This window comes from Aspergillus wentii, assembly GCF_001890725.1.
Source record: "Aspergillus wentii DTO 134E9 unplaced genomic scaffold ASPWEscaffold_4, whole genome shotgun sequence".
Taxonomy (NCBI): domain Eukaryota; kingdom Fungi; phylum Ascomycota; class Eurotiomycetes; order Eurotiales; family Aspergillaceae; genus Aspergillus; species Aspergillus wentii.
Genome location: NW_024467835.1, coordinates 3,369,709 through 3,387,982, shown reverse-complemented (window position 1 = coordinate 3,387,982; position 18,274 = coordinate 3,369,709). Strand labels below are relative to the sequence as shown.

The window sequence follows — 18,274 nt, the reverse complement described above, 5'->3', positions numbered from 1 at the left end:
TTAGGATCATACAGTGACGTCTGTATATAGTGGATTGATTGATATTGCTTAAATCGCCCCAATTCACCACCACTGCTAGAGGCTATTATATAATTTCTACTCCAAAATAACCAAACCCTCGGATTTGCTATCAGCAGGCTCGCCCCAGGCCAAATACGACGCCCCGGCGCAATTCATGATCGAATCACCCCACGACTGTAAATTCCAGTCGAACGAACGCTCAGTCACCATGGAATTACCAACGCGAACACGCAGATCCTTCTGGGGGCTGTAATCTATCTCATCCAATGCCACAAGAAGCTTGGGCAATTTCGCGAATGGCTTGTCAAACTTGACAGTTCCGGAGTTATCCGCCTGGGGATGTTTGTATGATCGAACATCGTTGGTTGAGAAACGTCCACTGGTGATTCCAGGCTGATCGGCTGGATAGGCCAGCCAGGAGACCTTGGCGTCGGCGATTTTGGTGTTGTCCCAGGACTGGACGTAGATGTAACAGCCATTAGTCCTGATTCGGGAAGCATAGACTTTGAACCGCCAGCCTGTTTTTTGGTCGAGGTCGAAAGATTGGATAAAAGGCACAACCTTGGGCGTCGTCTTGAACCGCCGGGGGAACCATATCCATTTCCAACTGCTCCCTTTGTTAATTGGCCATCTGGACATGTCCTTCAGCTCGACGGTTCCTTGCTGCAGGAAGTCGAACTTGGGCCCGGCTTCCAACCAGGTCATGCCGGCGGAGTTGAGCACGCTATCACCCCAGGTTCGGATACGGGCGGAGAACTTTTCCTTTCCTTGATCCAGTGCCGCCAGTTGAACACGGGCGTTGTGCTGGCCACTCATATCGAGATGGTTCAGGCCCAGGATGAGCGGTGGCGGCGAGGCGTACTTTTCATGATAGTATTTCTCGGTCTTGTAGTCCTGACGCGGCTTACCCGAAGGCATCGCGATCTCCATCGTGTTGAAGTGACCCGCATCGGTAGCATGGCCCGGATAGCAGAAGCGCATATACTGCTTGTCGCTCTCGGACAGCACCCGGTTGCTCTTGGTGCCCTTGTTGTTCAGCGTATACCTGGCCGGAAAGCTGTACAGCATGATCGAGTCCGGGTCGAAGCGCGTAGATTGGACCTGATCCATCCCCCAAACCCTCATGACATTGTGGTCGATCTTGCCCTTGTCCCAGTTGTTTGGAGGTCCCCCATACGCGGCATACACCGCCTCTTTATCCCATTGGATCTCGCTCTGGGGGCTGCTATGCTCGTGGTGGGCGCCGAGAGCGTGGCCAAACTCATGCAGCACCGTCCCACTCATGTAGACGTGATTGCCGCCCTCATCGACCCAGCCAAAGTTCATCGACGGGTTGCCTTTCCGGGTTCTGAGCAGAGAATCAACTCCTACCATGGACCACGAGCCATCACCGACCTTGAAGTCAATGAGGATGTCGGCCCCGGTGGCCCTGTTGTAGTTGCCCACCCATTTGAACTTGAGATTGGCATACTGCGTCCATTCAGAGGCGTACTTTTCCACAAAGCTCTTCTGCCAATCAGTCCCCGAATGGAAGGCAATCTTGATCTCCTTGCCTGCGGGCCAGAACTTGCCGAGGCGCATGGCAAGACGTGGCTGCTTCTCATCGACGCCATCGGCCATCGCGAATCCGACTGCTTCATTGCGCGGGTTCATCTGGAAGGACAGCGCCATCATTGCGTTGAGGTCATCCTGTGACTTGGGCTCATCTTCAGCACCGCTGATACAGATGTCGTATGTGGGTTCTGCGTCGTCAGCCATGGTGGATAGGTGTTATAATATTGCCTATTCAGAAAGTAGATGAGAAGTGGCTGATGTATTTTTGCATGGCAGTGGAAGACATTGCTTATATAGTACATCTCGAGACAATTGCCTACAAAGTGGTGATGTAACTTCATGTGTCATCGATAGTCTGGTCCACAACGATGCTGTTTGCGGTAACTGCAATTCAGCTTATACCAAGTTCTTCAAATTTGACGTAGATAAACAGAATCAAATTATTGAAGAATGACACTGTCTCGAAATGCATATGGTTGTCATCTAGATTTGCATTCCTAAATTCCAACGGCCTGATGTAAAGTATATGCTATCCTGCCATGGCCAAAATAACCTTATCCAATCTTATTCGTGTATTCCTACAGGCGTCATGGATTAGACTATTTCCATTTCCCCGCAATGTAACATCCATTGAGAACAATCCTTGGTAGCCATCCACTGACGTCGGGAGGATTTCCACCCGAGACTGACAATGTTGCATTGATAGAAGGCTATTTTGACGTGTTCGAGCAAAGAGGTGACAGTCTGAGGAAGTAGATATACTCTCAGTGAGGGATTCGGAGAAGAAAATATCGTATTAATAATTACTTGTCAGACTCAGTGTTGAGAAACTGCATCAAGCTGGCCATTATTTAAGATAATCCAAAACTGCTTCAACATCCTTGATGTCAAGGCTTGGATTTATATCTTGTGGCTCGTTGATTTACCATGATTCCCGTTTATGTGCTCATATAACATCAAAGGCCAACAAATATTGTCATCTTATTTGCCTATTAGCTCTCAAGAATGATAGAAAATCCATGTGGTACTATCATGACGCTAAGCTTTTTAGTATTAGTAAGTGCCATTAATTAGTTATGGTTTCCTTGCTATCTCGGTATGTGGAGATATGCACTTGGCCGATCACTCTGGTCAAGGTCGATTTCTTCAAGAGGGGAACCACGACAATCTAGCTGCCAACAATCTTTGTCAGATATAGCTTTTCCTCACCATCCTCTATATCTCCATCATCACTCTTCCCATCCCATCTTTCTACCTGGACCCATACTAGATCCTCGGCTTCAGCCTCTCCCTCCCTCACCCCTTGTACAACACCCTTCTGTTTCCTTGCTGTTGTTCATGGATGGGTGATTGAGGTGCGTGATAGACTGCTTAAGGATCTCAATTTGATTTGAAGAGCATGCGCCAGGGAATCAAGAAGATTTATAGCCTCAGGAACGCGCGGAGTGAGATCAGCCAAACCCCGTGGTAGTTGATATCGATCTCCGGCGGTCGGTGCTGTCTCGGACCCGATTCGGGTGGATGTCGGAGCCGACACGCGTTTGTTGATCGTGGCCAACTACTCTACGCAGAATAGATTGGATCGGAAATGATGCACTGAAAAGTACTTTATGGCTGTTTGGGGAATCCTGTATCAATTCTCAAGGCATGCTACCGACATCTTCCGCGTTGATCAGCATAAATACAGGCAAATCTACTCTTTAGCCGAGGAAGAAAGCATTCTCGGGGAGACGTAATCAATTCTCTCGCACATTTCCGTCTCTTTCTTCCCCTTTACCTATATATTTTGCTGTTTGATTCACCCGGTATGGCCTGATGCGACTGATACTTCGCATTTCATCCTTCCAGCTACCATCTACCCCGAGATATATGACCTCATAACACTTCTGTCCCTGTTAAACTGCGGTCACTCTTCTATTAGCTTGCATTATTAGTCAGTTGTGAATTCCAGTCATCGTTAGAATCTCATACTCACGGCAGCCAGAAAATCCTCATCGCCATGCTCATCACACGCGGAATCTCCCTTGTCAATTTTGCCGTTGCATCTTCAGCACTTGCATTCCAAGTCTTCGTTCTATACCCCTGGCATAATCAACTTGACAAAGAGTTCAAAGACTTGAAAAAAGAACATCTTCGAGTCTTGCAACGGCTCGATCAAGCAAGACTCGATCAACGCGCTTCAGCTTAAATGGAGATATGTTTTAAAGGGCGTCGGGTATCGTGGCATAGAGGCTTTTTGACAGTGGACAACGATTGACAGACCAACAGATTGCTGACCAGTTTCATGTTGGCATCGACTGTGGTGCACGCGGAGGAGACTTGTGTATTTTTTTATCATAGAATATTGTCGCCGAGTTTAGTACCTCCGTTATATAGAAACATGTCTTGAGTGATATGTTCAATATTAAAAGCCAAACTCCAAGGCTCGTATAAGCAGAATACCATCGAGTCCCGGGCATTAGCTAATTGTTATTCCCATTATTACTGTATTTAATTCTTGCATGTGTCAGCCGATCTGGGTAATTGGCGGTGGGTCCCTAAGCAGCCAGGGTAGCCACTGTAGTTCTGTACATGTTTACATGTTGTGTCTGGATATATATTTACATCCACCTCATTCGATCGTCATACATTTTCAACGCTTCTGGTGTGACAGTACAGGCATACGCAAGTTTTGCATTGCCTGCATATTCCTTATCCTGTTTATAAAAGCTGTTAAAGGTCATAAATACTGGAAGTTTCGATAATTCTTTGTATCTTGTGCAGTCTTATCGTGATGCTTCCTTTGCCGCCGGGCAGCTTTAAAGGGGTGGTCTGAAGAATACGCGTGCCTCCTTCTACCTGCGCATATCTGATTCTACGACCAACCATTAGAGTGCCAGAGACATGTGTTTTTCCTAAACATGCTATTTTATTATTTTACGTTAAAATATAAAAAGTCGAAGTGACGAGGATGGATGATTCAAATATCCGCAATGTAATTCATGCAAAGTTGACCAAGTAAGATGGAGAAGGAAAGAAAGCCGACCTAACCATGCCAGGAACAGTGAAATCTTTAAATCGACAGCATAAACAAGCACAGCAGCATAATTGCGGTTGATCTGGCATAAGCAGCATAAATTTACCGAGCTCCGGATGGAAACAATTGCGTCATGCAGTCGATCGTTCCCATTGAGGACGTCATGTGAAGCTATATAACACAGCCTTGGGGCCAAAACCAGAACACCAACAGACCCTTCTGAGGCAGCCACTGATTTCAAGCAACGCCAAGATTGATACTGCATGGAGGCCCTGTTGAAAACCGGTTTTCGGTCTATGTGAACGCATGAAGAGGGCTGTAATCTGGCGATCTGGGGCGCTTTGCCCCTGCTTGGCGATTGGCGATGATTTTGCCCTATGACGATCATGACCATCGAGTTACTACATGGTTTGATATCGATGCTGTTCTATAGACGGTCTATACAAAAATGTTGTTGATTCAATCGTATCCTCCTATATTTGCCAAGTATATAGCCATGGTTATCAACTCTGGCCAAGAAAAGAAGAACAATTCCAGTTCATAGTCTATTCACATGAACAGGAATCCAACTGGTAACCTTCATCTTCGCCCCATACATGGGGCCATTCCCAGAAATCCACAACATGGTAGTTTCACAGCATTCATTATGCGGGGTTTTCATGCAGGGGAAATGATCTTCACCCCGAGATCTCTATCCTCAACCCTTATAGGCCTATATTATGTTTCAAACGTGGACTGATGCAGGGTCTGGCCGAATTTCCATTGCATAATCTTACCTCAGATATCAGAACCTTGCTGGAATAGATCTACTGGCCCAGAAAATGTCTCTTTGGATATGGACTGGTGTTGGTTTTAATAATAGAAATTCGGGATATAGTATGCAGATGGATCGACGATCAATGCGGTGTACCTGGGGGTTTCACCGGATCGGAAGCATGGAGAACGGCTACGCAAGGAGTTTATGCGGGAATTGAAGAATAGAGTGTTTATACTTATCCTGCTGCATTCCAGTTGTGATATAGAACATGTACATAGAACTATATACTGTAAAGTAGGTTATTTCATTCATAGAAAGAATGTACGCCACTGAATTGCATGGCAGTTTCAATGGACTAACAGTCAGATTGCACGTGGACAATGAATAAATCCTTCTGGCTCCATTCATGACTCCATAGAAACATGCAATTGCCCTGCCACTGCCTATCCCAACTGGACTATAGACAGAGATGGGGCCAAAACCAACACCTGCTCGAACTCGTCAACACAGCTATGACTGCAGCCAAGAGTACAGCCTCCTCTGTACTGGACTCTCAGTTCAACATGGTGCTGCAGAAAGGTATAAAGACGGCGTCGTTTGGCAGAAAAAAAAAAAAAAAAAGAATCATCAACAGCTTTCACAGCGCTCTGGATTGCTCAAGAGAAGAAATCTCCTATATTGAACGATATAACCTCGCAAAGGTGTGTTGCAATCGCAAAGTGATAGAGAACTCATCACTAACAAGTCAGCCATCAACATGCGTTTCCTCAACATCGTCTCTGTCTTTGCCCTAGCCACGGTTGGCATCGCAGCACCAATTGACGACCCAATCGACTCAGCTGACATTCAATTGCCCGTCGATTCCATCAATAATGCAACCAACATTGAAGACCCAACCGAGCTGGATGATTCAACCGATATCGAAGCAAGAGACGATGGTTCAATCGACTCGGCTGATATCCAATTACCAGTCGACTCGATAAACAATGCAACGAACATCGAAGACCCCACCGAAATGGATGACATCGACGGCGAAACCGGAATCGAAGCACGAGACGGCGGCGAGTCGTTCTGTGTGGCCGGTAAGCCCGATATCGTGCCTCAGGGCTCGGCCTTCCTGTGGAACATCGCCGTCAAGGGCCAGGATCTCGGGTCCAACAGCAAGGAATGCGCCCCGTGGCTGAAGAAGCGTGTCAAGCAGCAGTCTGCCTGCAAAGCCATCACCAACTGGAAATGCAAGTGGGACGCAGACACCCAGACCAACTTTGCAACCTTCTTCAGTGATATCTTCTGCGGTACTGGGCCAATGCATACGGCTGTTGAGGCTGCTACCTCGCCCCGTGTCAAGACCACGTGCTACAACAACGCCAACAAGGCCCCTGATGCTGGCAGCATCGGCGCGACTGTTTTGGCGAATGCGTTCCAGGCTCTGGGTGGTGCTGTTAAGAAGGGCTAAATGAGTTGACTGTTTCCAGGATGTTTACGCTATCTACTGTCTATACAGTGTCTTAAGACTCCAGTGTCATATTCTTTATTTTTTATTTCGTGTTGCTATAACCGCTCCACTTTTATGAGATGTTTATAATTGCCAAATGTTTATTGATCTTACCATGTGTCTAGATACCTAAATGCAGCTCAACCACCCCCCCACTTCACATGTGTAATATCTATCTTCATTTCCACGAATCCTGGGGCCCTCCCCAGTAATTATAATTTTTTCAATAATGAATAGCCTGATAACCCTTTACCAATCCTCTGCTGCTGATGAGCTCACTGGCCGCCTGATGATTTCATTTACATCTCGCATTTGCGCGACAAAACGTCCAGAAAAAAACACGAATACTGCTATTAAGCCTGCTATTCTCAGCATGCATCAATGTTCATCGAGTGTGGAGCAATGATAAGAGCCTGAATTCGAGGCCCGAGAGTCCCGAGAATGGCGATGATCGGGTCAGCGATCCGGATCCGAGCAACCCGACACAATATCAGGATGGTATTGTGGGGTAAATGGCAGTGATTATGTTGGTACGACCTCGGATCAGTATGAATGCCAATCTGCCTGTATGTTTAAGGGCAACCGAGAGCCAGGAATTATTTAATTGTTATTGGAATTCTACAAGGTTGATATAAAGAGTGTTCCCTTGCTTTTGTCCCCGGTCTCATCCACTTTCATCACAAACTACTTCGAACGCTTCTTAGCTATTGTTCATTTCATATCTCTAGCAAGGATCCAGCAATAAAATGCAATCCAACGACCTCCAAGAGATTGCTCTCGCCCTGCGCACTGCGCGCACCAACCGGCAACCCATCGACGCGCCCATCAAGAATTGGCCTGGCCTCGACGCCGACAGTGCCTTCAAGGTGCAGCAGATTACTGTTGATCATGCCGTGAGCAATGGTGACAGGATGGTTGGATACAAATTGGGCAATATCGCCAAAGCCATGCAAGATGCCTTTGGCCTTGACAAGCCTGACTACGGCTTCCTGCTCGCCAGCACTTTTGCCTATGAAGGAACCTCACTCTCACTCGACCAGTATATCGAACCGTTTGTTGAACTGGAGCCAGCGTTCGTCCTACGAGGTAATCTCCGCGGCCCCAACGTGACCGTCGCCGATGTCATCAACGCGATCGACTACGCCATTCCCGCAATCGAAATCATCGACTCGCGGGTAAAGAACTGGGAGATTGGACTCGCAGACACACTGGCAGACAACGGGTCAACAGGTTCAGTCCTTCTTGGAGGGACTCCTCGACGGTTAACGGATCTCAACCTGAGCAACACCCGGGGAACTGTCCGTTTCAACGACCGCGAGGTTATGGCTGGGAATACGAAGAACATCTTGGGGAACCCTATATCTGCGGTCGCGTGGTTGATTAATCGACTGGCTGCGTACGATATCGAGTTCAAAGCTGGTCAAGTCATCATGCCGGGTAGTTGTTTGCAGGCAGTGCCGATGAAGAAGGGGCATTGGTCTTGCACGTACGAGGGTTGGGGGACCGTCGAGTTTGATGTTGTTTAATAGATAGCGTTGGATGAATGTGATGTATTAAAGAAGAACAAGGAATATATGTAGACTCAGCGATATGATAGGACCAAAAAGGAATGCGTTTCCCCTCATGCATGTTAGTCACGGGACCTGCAATCTCTGGCCAATCACAGCGTAGAGCCATTTGCGGGGTATGTAGATAATATTAACAGCATTATCTTTGCTTCTCACTTCAATCCTCAAGCTTCAAGAATACTCTGCCCACGTAACATTGGAATATCATGGCAACAAATACACGCACGGCTCCCCGCAAGCTGAGAAGAACTGCAAATGCGTAACACCCCCACACCCCCCTCCTCATACGGGGCTAATATATCGCAGATGTGTTGCATGTCGAAGCTGCAAGATCAAATGCTCTGGAGAGCCACCATGCGCCAACTGCCAGCGACGGCTCGTAAAGTGTCGATTTATCGATCCTGCCAACAAAGTCACGGTCGCAGAGGAGTTTGTCTGCCTCCCCGCCTGGTATCATCGTACTGACTGGCGTAATGGTCTAGGTATCTTCACAACTTACAGAGACAGGCGCGAGAGCAGCAGCATCCGAGTAGCAAGCGCTCTGTTGATATAGCCTTTGGACCAGAGATTGATGTCAATGGCGGCTCAATTCCATCATCCTATCTGAATGTCTCAGAAGTGCCGGCACCGTCGCCGATCGACAATGCACGCAGTATCTGGACAAACCCATTTACCTTGCCATCGAAGATCATCAAGAACACGCATATGATCAAGCGAAACTGGAGTATGAGGGCACCGACTGGCGTTGATCCGCAAAGCTGACATGCAAACAGTCTGGCTTGCCCCCTCGTCCATGTGGTCGCTCACTGCTCGGCTTACAGTGATGATGACAGAGAGGCTCCATCTAGAGCCTGTTGCAAGTGACCCCGGTTTCTTGGAGGGCGACATATACGACCTGCAATGGATGCCCTCGACGGATGGCCCTGACGTCAGCGGCTTGCCTTCCATCGACCATTCTCTGTACCTCTTCAACACAGTCAAGTTCCACCTGGGACAGAACTATCGCTTCTTTGACGAGAGCGCATTTACTAGCCACCTGCATGAATTCTACTATGGCAACGCACTGGAAAAGGCAACCGAATGTCGTCTCTGGTTCGTGCAGTTCCTTCTCGTCCTGGCGTTTGGAAATGCGTTTCTATCGCGGTCAAGAAATAGTCAGGATCCACCCGGTTCGAGGTTCTTCGTTCGTGCCATGTCCTTGATGCCGGATCTCCGCTTCTTATGGAAGGACTGCCTACTATCTATTGAAGTGCTGGCCTTGGCTGGATTGTACTTGTATTCGATTGACCATAGGGAGTCGGCACACGTATACGTAAGTGTGCTTTGAGTATTTTTGCGAAATCAGATTAACATCACCAGGTTGGCCAAGCAATACGAATCGCTCAGTTAGAAGGGCTGCACACGCAGCTTCCTGAAGAAGAACTCGGCCCGGAGGTGTTGATGCGATGTCGCAATCTCTGGTGGACGTTGTATATTATGGATCGACATTTCTCATCCTCTCTCGGTCTTCCAATGACGACACATGACAGCGACATAACTACTCTGGTTGACCCGCCAAGCGCATGTTCGCAACAGGATGCTACGTTGAGTCTCCAAGTACGACTGTCGCAATTGCTTTCATCTATTTTGACTAGTAAGCTGAGTCCGGCTATCATTTCCACGTATCTGACCTCTTCAAGCAATATACAAAACCGAAAGAACGCAACTGGGTACGTTCCTTGAGCAGACAAGTGCCATATTGCATACCATGGCAGGACACGCCCAGGAGATTGAAAGAATCATCCGGCTGAAATTTCAAAACTCGCTCGACACCATGCCGAGAGGGACGCGCCACATAACCCTGTCGTATCACCTGGTTTGTCAGCCGTATTTGCTTGCTCTGGCGCCCATTGATTAACCCTCTCAGTGTGTGATGCTGGCTACGAGGCCTCTCCTACTCTCCGTGCTGAAAGAACGACTCGAGAAACTCGATCATGGCGAAGAAGACTGGAAGAGTCTGTTGGCTCCGACAAGAGCGTTGATCCATACGGGTATCAAATCAGCTGTGAAGACGCTTCAGATATTATCGGACGAGAACAGTCTTCTTGGTAAGTCGAGAGGTAGCTATCACCAGCAATACTAACAATGATTCAGAAGTATTTCTTCCATTCGAACTCGAATTCACATACGGTGCCGCCATCTACCTCACTATGACGAAAACGCTATTTCCACACTCTGTCGACGGCGAGGCATGCAGCAAATCTGCGCATTCCATCCTGGACGAAATGATCCACAAGGGAAATAGATTGGCTGAAGTACGAAGCGCAGAATTGACCCATCTCGAGCAGCTATTCCAGCATCTCACTACACGAATAGAGCAACAAGACCTGCAGACTCTGTATTTGTCAACTCCGGAGCAGAGGAATGCTCCCGGGCCGAATATTCATAATGTTCAGGAAGAGCCTGCCACTGATCCTGAAGCGACTACCGCGCCCCTTGCTACAGATCTGCCAATGTCGCCGACTGCTATTGTGCAGGAAGCCGGCGATCTTGATTTTCTTGAGAGTATTGGGATTTCATCTTACGAGTTTCTGTCTATTGTGGATCAGATTGGGAATCAGGAGGGGTTCAGTACTCTTGATCCTAGCTAGCACTGCAGAAATACGCATGTATTAATATCCACTACTTTATCAATCTGCTGTTGATATGCCAATGGTCAGCTAGAATATCGAATATCAACAGATGATCCCGTGGCTGCTGCTCCGAGGGTATCTCGGCTTCTCCACCCGATCCTGCAGCCCCGCTCGGCCTGGTCCGCCCCCCGCATGGACCCACATGAAACAGCCAGTGGGCATCGGGAACGCCACCGAGAGAAGTCTAGTCCATTGGAGATTGGATATAGCTGGGGATATTGATAGGTAATATGTAGAACTGAGCTGAGCATCTGCTGTGATACTTTAGATAAGACCAGGCATTCCGTGTAGGCAACATATAATAAGATCTCCATACTGAGTCTTCCGTATCAATCGACCCTTCAACAAATTTTGGCAATTGTCAACACAATGACTCGACTTCCCCTTCCGAAACCTGCCCCGATCGATCCGTCATATCAGCCCAAGGCTGCAGTGACAGCCATCCCCGCAGATACACCCATCGAATACATCCTCGCCGTCCTCGAGCGAGATGGCGGGGTTATCCTGAAAGACCTCGTCTCTCGAGATGAACTGGCTACCATCGAAGAAGAACTCAAACCATTCAACAAACCACGCCGTCATGTAGACAGAATCGTCAACGGAGACGCCTTTCCCACCATACCAGCCCAGACAGTCCTCGTACCAGGTCTAGTGGGCAAGTCCAAGACAGTCGCCAACATCTGTGAGAGACCAGTACTAGAGGAACTGCGCCAGCGGATGCTCGTGGATAATTTCAACATATATCGCGAGGGCTTTGTAGAGCCGAATACCATCGACCCCTTGTTGAGTCTCAGCGTGTCGATGAGTATCGGGTATGGCGCTCCACGGCAGCTACTACACCGCGACGACAACGTCCATGGGATCAAGCATTCACGAAATCCCTACCAGCCGTGGACATTGCAGCAGGCTAGCCAGTTTGGATGTCTTATCGCCGGGTGCGACGTGACGAGAGAGAACGGGGCAACGATGTTCGTACCGGGAAGTCATAAATGGGGCGATGACCGGTGGGCGAACGCGGATGACGTCTGCTTTGCAGGTATTCAAGCATCCCTATACAGCATTATATACTAAGCTAACAAGAAAGAAATGTCCCCTGGTTCGGCGTTAATCTTCCTCGGATCGGCCTACCATGGCGGCGGCCACAATTCTGTCCCCGATTCCGTCCGGACGATGCATAGTTTATTTTTTGTTCGAGGGACGTACCGGACAGAGGAGAATCAGTTTCTGGCTATTCCTAGAAGTAAAGTACGGGAGATGAGTCCGAAGATGTTGGAGTTGCTGGGCTATCGCAAGCCTACGACGGCATTGGGGATTGTGAATAATATTAGTCCGGATGAGGATGTCGATGGGACTTGGGAAAAGGCGATGCAGTAGGCTCAGCTTAATATTCTGGCAAATAATTTTATTCCATCTTGAATCCTACTGGGAATTGTCCTGCATGTTGTTCATTGACCAAATGGCAGTGATTGCGACCGAGTTGGTAAACTTTCTCCAGTCATTCTATCTAACGTCGTGAATACGGTTTGTCTCGTATAAGAGTATAGTAATCGTCAACAAGTTGAATAAGTGCGAAAGACTACTCTCCATATCTAAGTATACGATGTGTTGATTCCTCCAGTGACAATCATTTTGATAGTCATGTAATCCTCCACACCATACTTACTGCCTTCACGACCCATGCCCGAATGCTTAACACCTCCAAACCTGCAACATGTCAGCTTCCAATCTATAAGGAAAGGAATTGAATATCATACGGTGCTGCGGCGTCAGAAATGACACCAGTGTTAAGTGCCACCATACCAAACTCCAATCTCTCCGACACCCGATGCGACCTGGCTAAATCACTGGTCATCACATATGACGCCAACCCAACATCGCAACTGTTGGCTCTCTTGATCACTTCTTCCTCAGTCGAAAACTTGAACAAGGCAGCGAGAGGCCCAAACGTCTCTTCTGCAAACACGCGCATTGTATCATCGACATCGCCAAGAATCGTCGGCTCGTAGAAATTCTTTCCCAAAAGAGGAAGTTTGTTCCCGCCGAGAAGAACCCTGGCATTCTTGCTGACAGCGTCATTGACATGCTCTTCGATCTTGGTCACTCCGTTGGTCATGGGCCCATGCGTGACAGACTCATCGTGGCCACTGCCTACGCAGAACTTGCTGACTTCCTCGACGAGGCGCTGGCTGAATCGGTCGTAGATGCCATCCTGGACATAGATCCGGTTTGCACACACGCACGTCTGTCCAGTTACCTTGAACTTGCTGGCAATGGCACTGGACACTGCCACCTCGATATCTGCGTCATCGAAGACAATAAACGGAGCATTACCCCCCAGCTCGAGACTGACCTTTTTCAACGTACTGCTAGACTGCTGCATAAGCAGCTTGCCGACCCGCGTTGATCCGGTAAATGATATCTTCTTGACAATATCCGATTCACACAACGCAAGTCCCAGTTGAGGTGTATTCTCCAATGCAGTCACGACATTGAACACACCCTTGGGCACTCCAGCACGCTCCGCCAGAACAGCCATGGCATTCGACGAGAAAGGCGTCAGTCCATCTGATTTCAAAACAACCGTACATCCCGCCGCCAGAGCTGCAGCTATTTTGCGCGCGCCCATGGCGATTGGAAAGTTCCACGGCGTGATGAGGCCACACACACCAACCGGTTCCTTGAGGACATGTGTGCGACTGCTCGGGTTGCTATGCGGTATGACATCGCCGCAGATACGAGGCGCCTCTTCAGCGAACCATTCGAAGAAGCTCGCTGCAAAGAGGACTTCGCCCTCCGCGTCTGCCTTGGCCTTGCCGTTCTCGGATGTGATGATTCGGGCTATATCGACTTTGTTCTCGACCAGGAGGTTGAAGATGTTTCGTAGAATTCGTCCGCGCTGGCGGCCTGAGAGAGCCCTCCATGCAGGGAATGCTTTGGATGCGGCTTGGATGGCATCGTTGAGGTCTTCGGTGGTTGATTCAGGGCATGAACCGAGATATGTCTCGGATGCTGGATCGGTGATTTGGAATGACTTGTTCGACTTTGATGATACCCATAGGCCGTTTATATAGGAGTTTTCAATAAAAAGAGACGGATCTTTCAATTTCGATGCAAATGATGAAGCCATGGTGTAGGGATTTATTGTTTATCGTGGGTAAGTTTCAGTGGCATTAGCTAGTCATTGGGCAATGATTATATAATAATCTTTGAACTTATACTATAAAGTATTCACAATATACCAGGAAGGTTGTATATCCGTGAATGAACCCTATGCAATGATCGGTTCGGGTCGGCTTTCTCGGACTAGTTCTGAGTACACCATAGATCGGCAGTGCCACCCGAAGTAGGTATTCTAACGAAGCCGATAAAGCCGAATGCACGATATGGCAACGTCTATAATTCCAAGTTCAATCAAATCACTCCAGTAAGATACATCTTAGCATGGCATCCGCAGGCCCCATATCCGCTAAGGCCTCACTGGTCGTCATGGCAAGGCGTGCTCTGTGAGATGTTTTACCTACGAACCCTTCGGTATACCCTTCAACCCCTCGATAGCAGCTGAAATCAAATGCCCAACAAAGCCAGGTCTGCCAATTCCCAACACACTGATTTCCACACCCACATTGCGTCTCCACCATCGCCGATTCTCAATACTCACTAGCGAATCTATTCCCAACGACGGGGAACTACTCTCATCAAGAGAATGGAAGACAAGGATAGGATGCTACATAGCATAAATTTCATTTCTCGCTGCAAAAGATCCACACTCTGCGCATTGTCGAGAATTGCGGGTTTTCGGGCTACTCGATTGATGAAATTCACCAAGTCCCCGCCATGATGTTCAGTGTGGACCTCGTGAGTTTGGGCCCCCTAGGGATCAACCCCATCCGTAGATCACGGAATAAGGCACTGGATTCTGAAGTGCTTCGGGGAATCGCACCGGTGGGGAGCTGACTGAGCAAAATTATCAGGCTGATGTGACTTCTGGTGGTGAAGGGGATATCTCAATTGCTTTGAGGAGATCCTTATCCTTGAAGATTGTAACATTCTTCGACTTGAACCGATCAACCATGCTATTTTGATTGACGTAGCCATACTTTCGGACGATTCCTCCTTTGAATCGGGATATGATTCGGCACTGGCTGGATCAATGGGGCTTTTTTCCAGAGTTGAGGGTGTAAGATTGATGTTTTCTGCATGTAGAATTGAAATCTTTACTATCTATACAAGAAGACATGGTAGTAAGATCTATACTGGCTTAAGAATATACAGACACCGTATTAGTCCTCAAGCGGAGGACTTCAACACCTCAGGCATCCATCAGCCTAATCGAGCTACATACTGTGAATCGTGAATGGACAGCCTCCACGGCAGCCTTGTTGGTTTTACCCCGCTCAGACAACACACAAGATACCTTGTGGTAGCACCTTTCGTCTTCCTTTTTCTCTACCTTCTGCGCCACAGATATTTCGAAATGGACGACACACCTGATTTCAAGGCCTACGAGCCTCTCCCGACTCCCAGTTCAATCCGTCTTCTCTCAGTATTCAGGGAGCCGTCCGAAATTTGGTCTGACGTGAAGCAAAGGCGACCGCTTCAGCTATCTCTTGACGTGGTAGACCTGGAAAATGAATGGTGTCCACAGTATTACGCCTTGTCGTATACATGGGGGTCACCCTTTGCGGATGATGACGAAAGGTCCAAACGATATACCCCAGAGAAGAAATGGCCTATTATAGTGAATGGGCAGCGATTCTTAGTCACTCGGAATCTGTATGAGTTTCTCAACCAGGATGCGGGCGGATTCGACTGGGTGGAGGAGCTGTCCGATGTGCATTATCATCCGTACAATCAGACTGCTATGATGATTATTGTCGCCCAAAAGGGAATCCTCATGAAGATGCCGAGCCTTCTTATGAAAGGAGCAGATGTAGGGGCACAGGATGACTTTGGGAAAACAGCGTTGCACTATGCTGCTGAAAATGGGCATCTCCAAGTAGCAAGGGAACTGGTCAACTGGGGCGCGGATATCGAGCGAAAGGACAATCAAGGAAGAACGCCATTGGATTGCGCCAAATCGCAATCGACCGATGAATGTGCTTCTGTGGCTCGCTATCTCGAGAACCCAGACCCTCCCCTATATGCTGGACTCAGCCGTGGCTGGATCAGCTTTTGGATCGATGCAATATGCATCAACCAAAAGGATGTCGCTGAACGGAGTGCACAGGTGAAAATTATGTCGCAGATCTATACCAAAGCTGCCCAGGTCATTGTGTGGCTAGGCATAGAGGATGAGCGTACTGCTCTGGCCAGAGACGCCTTGCATGGGCTCAGTGAGGGCCTTCTAGAGTGGTACAGTCATATCAAGCTCCATCGGTTCTTCATGTATCAACGTCACCCGGGGGATTCAGCTGAGCCAAGACTTGCTGCTCGTCAGGCAGACGCTGTGGAGCAATTGTTCGCCAGAGTATGGTTCCAACGCGCCTGGGTTGTCCAGGAACTGGCTTTGGCACGAGATGTCCGCATTTTCTGCGGTGGCATTGAGATTTCATACCATAGCCTATCACGCGTCCCACATTTCATAAACACAAATAATCGTGAAGATGGAACTGCCATCCAGGACCTGCTATACGCCAGGGGTAACGGGATCGGTGGCATCGAAGCAATGACCTTGATAGACATACGAATACGGACTGCCACAGAGTCAACAGAAACAAGGGCACTCCTGAATGGAATGAAAGTACCTCCTGTAGTAACCTGGAAAGGCAAGTTGAGCCTTCAATCTCTGGCAACAATGACATGGCCATTCAAGGCCACGGACCCTCGGGATAAGCTGTATTCATTGCTCGGTATTGCGCGACGTACAGGCCAGTTTACTCCCGACTACACTTTGCCGGTAGAGGATGTGTTTACTTCATTCGCCAGGTTGTTTCTACAAGGATCCCCAGACGAGCCTATCCAGTCACTGCGCACCGGGTCTTCACGCGCTCTAGAGCCTCTTGAAGGGCTCTCATATGTTCAGGAAACATCTGACAACTTCATCTTCAAACTTCCATCCTGGGTTCCAAACTTTGCAGCCCCTCTGATTGCGCATAGACTGTGGGCACCGGCGTTTAATGCTAGCACTGGTGTAAGTACCACGGGAATTATCCCAGGTGACGACTCTCACACTCTCTCCTTAAAAGGAATCATTTGTGATAAAGTGGTATATGTAGAGCCTTTCTTCACTAGCACCCTGGCTTGTATTCACGCATCCTGGCCCCTGATGTTGCGCCTCTTTCCCTCTATATATCCTACGGGCGAAAGCCTTGTGCGTGCTCTATTCTACACTCTCATGGCCAGTCAAGCAGGAGAAACATCCACTATCTCTGCGGAAGCAGAGATGTCATTCCGAAAATTTCTAAGGCAAAAAATGACGGATTTCGAGCCCGGCGAAGGAGATTCATATCCGCTGTTAGGACTACTTGACGAATGTGATGCATGGGATCTGCCGCACTCATTCATCAAGGCCAAGAAGCCTCAGCGTGACTCTCTGAATGGGTCTCACAAAATTTTGGATGCCATTCCTGTTTTTTCTAGGTTAATGGATACATATCGATCGAGGAGTCTCTTCAAGACAGAAAAGGGATACCTTGGTGTAGGGCCGGAGTCGATTAAACGAGGCGATGAGATATGGATTATTGCTGGTGCGCGGACCCCATTTATCCTCTCCGAGGCTTCACCCAAGGACAGTCCTGCACGGAGTGATGGGGGCTCCTCAAGAAGAGGATCAAGTCCCATTTCACCGCGGAGGTTCGTCGGTGAGACGTATATCCATGGCATCATGAATGGGGAGGCCATTCGAAACCGACATCGGGACTTCAGACCTGTGTCATTGGTGTAATTACATTGTTGATTGGACCAGAACAGGACTTCGATTTAAGTTTGGGGTGGCGCATGACATTAGTATACACAAAGTCTGTTCTCAGTCTACTATTATATATTGAGATCCGTGAGACTAAAAGGCACTGGCAGAATGGGGCATTGTACAATCAATATCTGATATTATGCTAGTCCCACAGACTTCATAAACTGATGTGTCGGGACTTTGCGAATCGGGTCTTCGGGTCCCCGGTTATTATTGTAAGCAGACTTTGTCTGGTAAGAAACCGGTGCCACAGGCCGTCGCGAAGGATTCCACGGAATTGAAAT

General features: G+C 48.3%; 8 protein-coding genes across 8 annotated transcripts; 6 read left to right on the top strand and 2 right to left on the bottom strand.

Moving 5' to 3' along the window:
* Positions 1 to 15: 15 nt before the first annotated feature.
* ASPWEDRAFT_134451 (uncharacterized protein) lies at positions 16 to 1,779 on the bottom strand (the record flags this gene model as incomplete). The annotated part of the gene is made up of 1 exon (XM_040829318.1): positions 16 to 1,779. The coding sequence occupies one exon, from the start codon at positions 1,777 to 1,779 to the stop codon at positions 97 to 99; it is 1,683 nt and encodes a 560-aa protein (XP_040689607.1). The 3' UTR covers positions 16 to 96.
* Positions 1,780 to 3,557: 1,778 nt separating this feature from the next.
* Positions 3,558 to 4,185, top strand: ASPWEDRAFT_41157 (uncharacterized protein). The gene has a single exon (XM_040835489.1). It carries the CDS (start codon positions 3,575 to 3,577, stop codon positions 3,761 to 3,763), a length of 189 nt encoding a protein of 62 aa, XP_040689606.1. The 5' UTR covers positions 3,558 to 3,574; the 3' UTR covers positions 3,764 to 4,185.
* Positions 4,186 to 6,105: 1,920 nt separating this feature from the next.
* ASPWEDRAFT_172714 (uncharacterized protein) lies at positions 6,106 to 6,804 on the top strand (the record flags this gene model as incomplete). Its single annotated transcript, XM_040830962.1, has 1 exon — positions 6,106 to 6,804. The coding sequence occupies one exon, from the start codon at positions 6,106 to 6,108 to the stop codon at positions 6,802 to 6,804; it is 699 nt and encodes a 232-aa protein (XP_040689605.1).
* Positions 6,805 to 7,454: 650 nt separating this feature from the next.
* On the top strand, positions 7,455 to 8,414 carry ASPWEDRAFT_41156 (2-keto-4-pentenoate hydratase). The gene has a single exon (XM_040835488.1). The coding sequence runs from the start codon at positions 7,590 to 7,592 to the stop codon at positions 8,367 to 8,369; it is 780 nt and encodes a 259-aa protein (XP_040689604.1). The 5' UTR covers positions 7,455 to 7,589; the 3' UTR covers positions 8,370 to 8,414.
* A 172-nt stretch (positions 8,415 to 8,586) lies between these two features.
* ASPWEDRAFT_532510 (uncharacterized protein) lies at positions 8,587 to 11,247 on the top strand. Its single transcript, XM_040837861.1, has 8 exons — positions 8,587 to 8,670; positions 8,718 to 8,840; positions 8,894 to 9,135; positions 9,185 to 9,723; positions 9,771 to 10,044; positions 10,091 to 10,266; positions 10,318 to 10,498; positions 10,548 to 11,247. Exons 1-8 carry the CDS (start codon positions 8,618 to 8,620, stop codon positions 11,039 to 11,041), a joined length of 2,082 nt encoding a protein of 693 aa, XP_040689603.1. The 5' UTR covers positions 8,587 to 8,617; the 3' UTR covers positions 11,042 to 11,247.
* On the top strand, positions 11,248 to 12,475 carry ASPWEDRAFT_532496 (phytanoyl-CoA dioxygenase family protein). The gene is made up of 2 exons (XM_040837860.1): positions 11,248 to 12,119; positions 12,168 to 12,475. The coding sequence occupies exons 1-2, from the start codon at positions 11,453 to 11,455 to the stop codon at positions 12,455 to 12,457; spliced, it is 957 nt and encodes a 318-aa protein (XP_040689602.1). The 5' UTR covers positions 11,248 to 11,452; the 3' UTR covers positions 12,458 to 12,475.
* A 97-nt stretch (positions 12,476 to 12,572) lies between these two features.
* Positions 12,573 to 14,345, bottom strand: ASPWEDRAFT_740991 (NAD-dependent succinate-semialdehyde dehydrogenase). Its single transcript, XM_040839436.1, has 2 exons — positions 12,838 to 14,345; positions 12,573 to 12,787 (listed from the first exon to the last, which is right to left on the bottom strand). The coding sequence occupies exons 1-2, from the start codon at positions 14,208 to 14,210 to the stop codon at positions 12,673 to 12,675; spliced, it is 1,488 nt and encodes a 495-aa protein (XP_040689601.1). The 5' UTR covers positions 14,211 to 14,345; the 3' UTR covers positions 12,573 to 12,672.
* Positions 14,346 to 15,557: 1,212 nt separating this feature from the next.
* Positions 15,558 to 17,966, top strand: ASPWEDRAFT_172709 (uncharacterized protein; the record flags this gene model as incomplete). Its single annotated transcript, XM_040830961.1, has 1 exon — positions 15,558 to 17,966. The coding sequence occupies one exon, from the start codon at positions 15,558 to 15,560 to the stop codon at positions 17,964 to 17,966; it is 2,409 nt and encodes an 802-aa protein (XP_040689600.1).
* Positions 17,967 to 18,274: the final 308 nt, after the last annotated feature.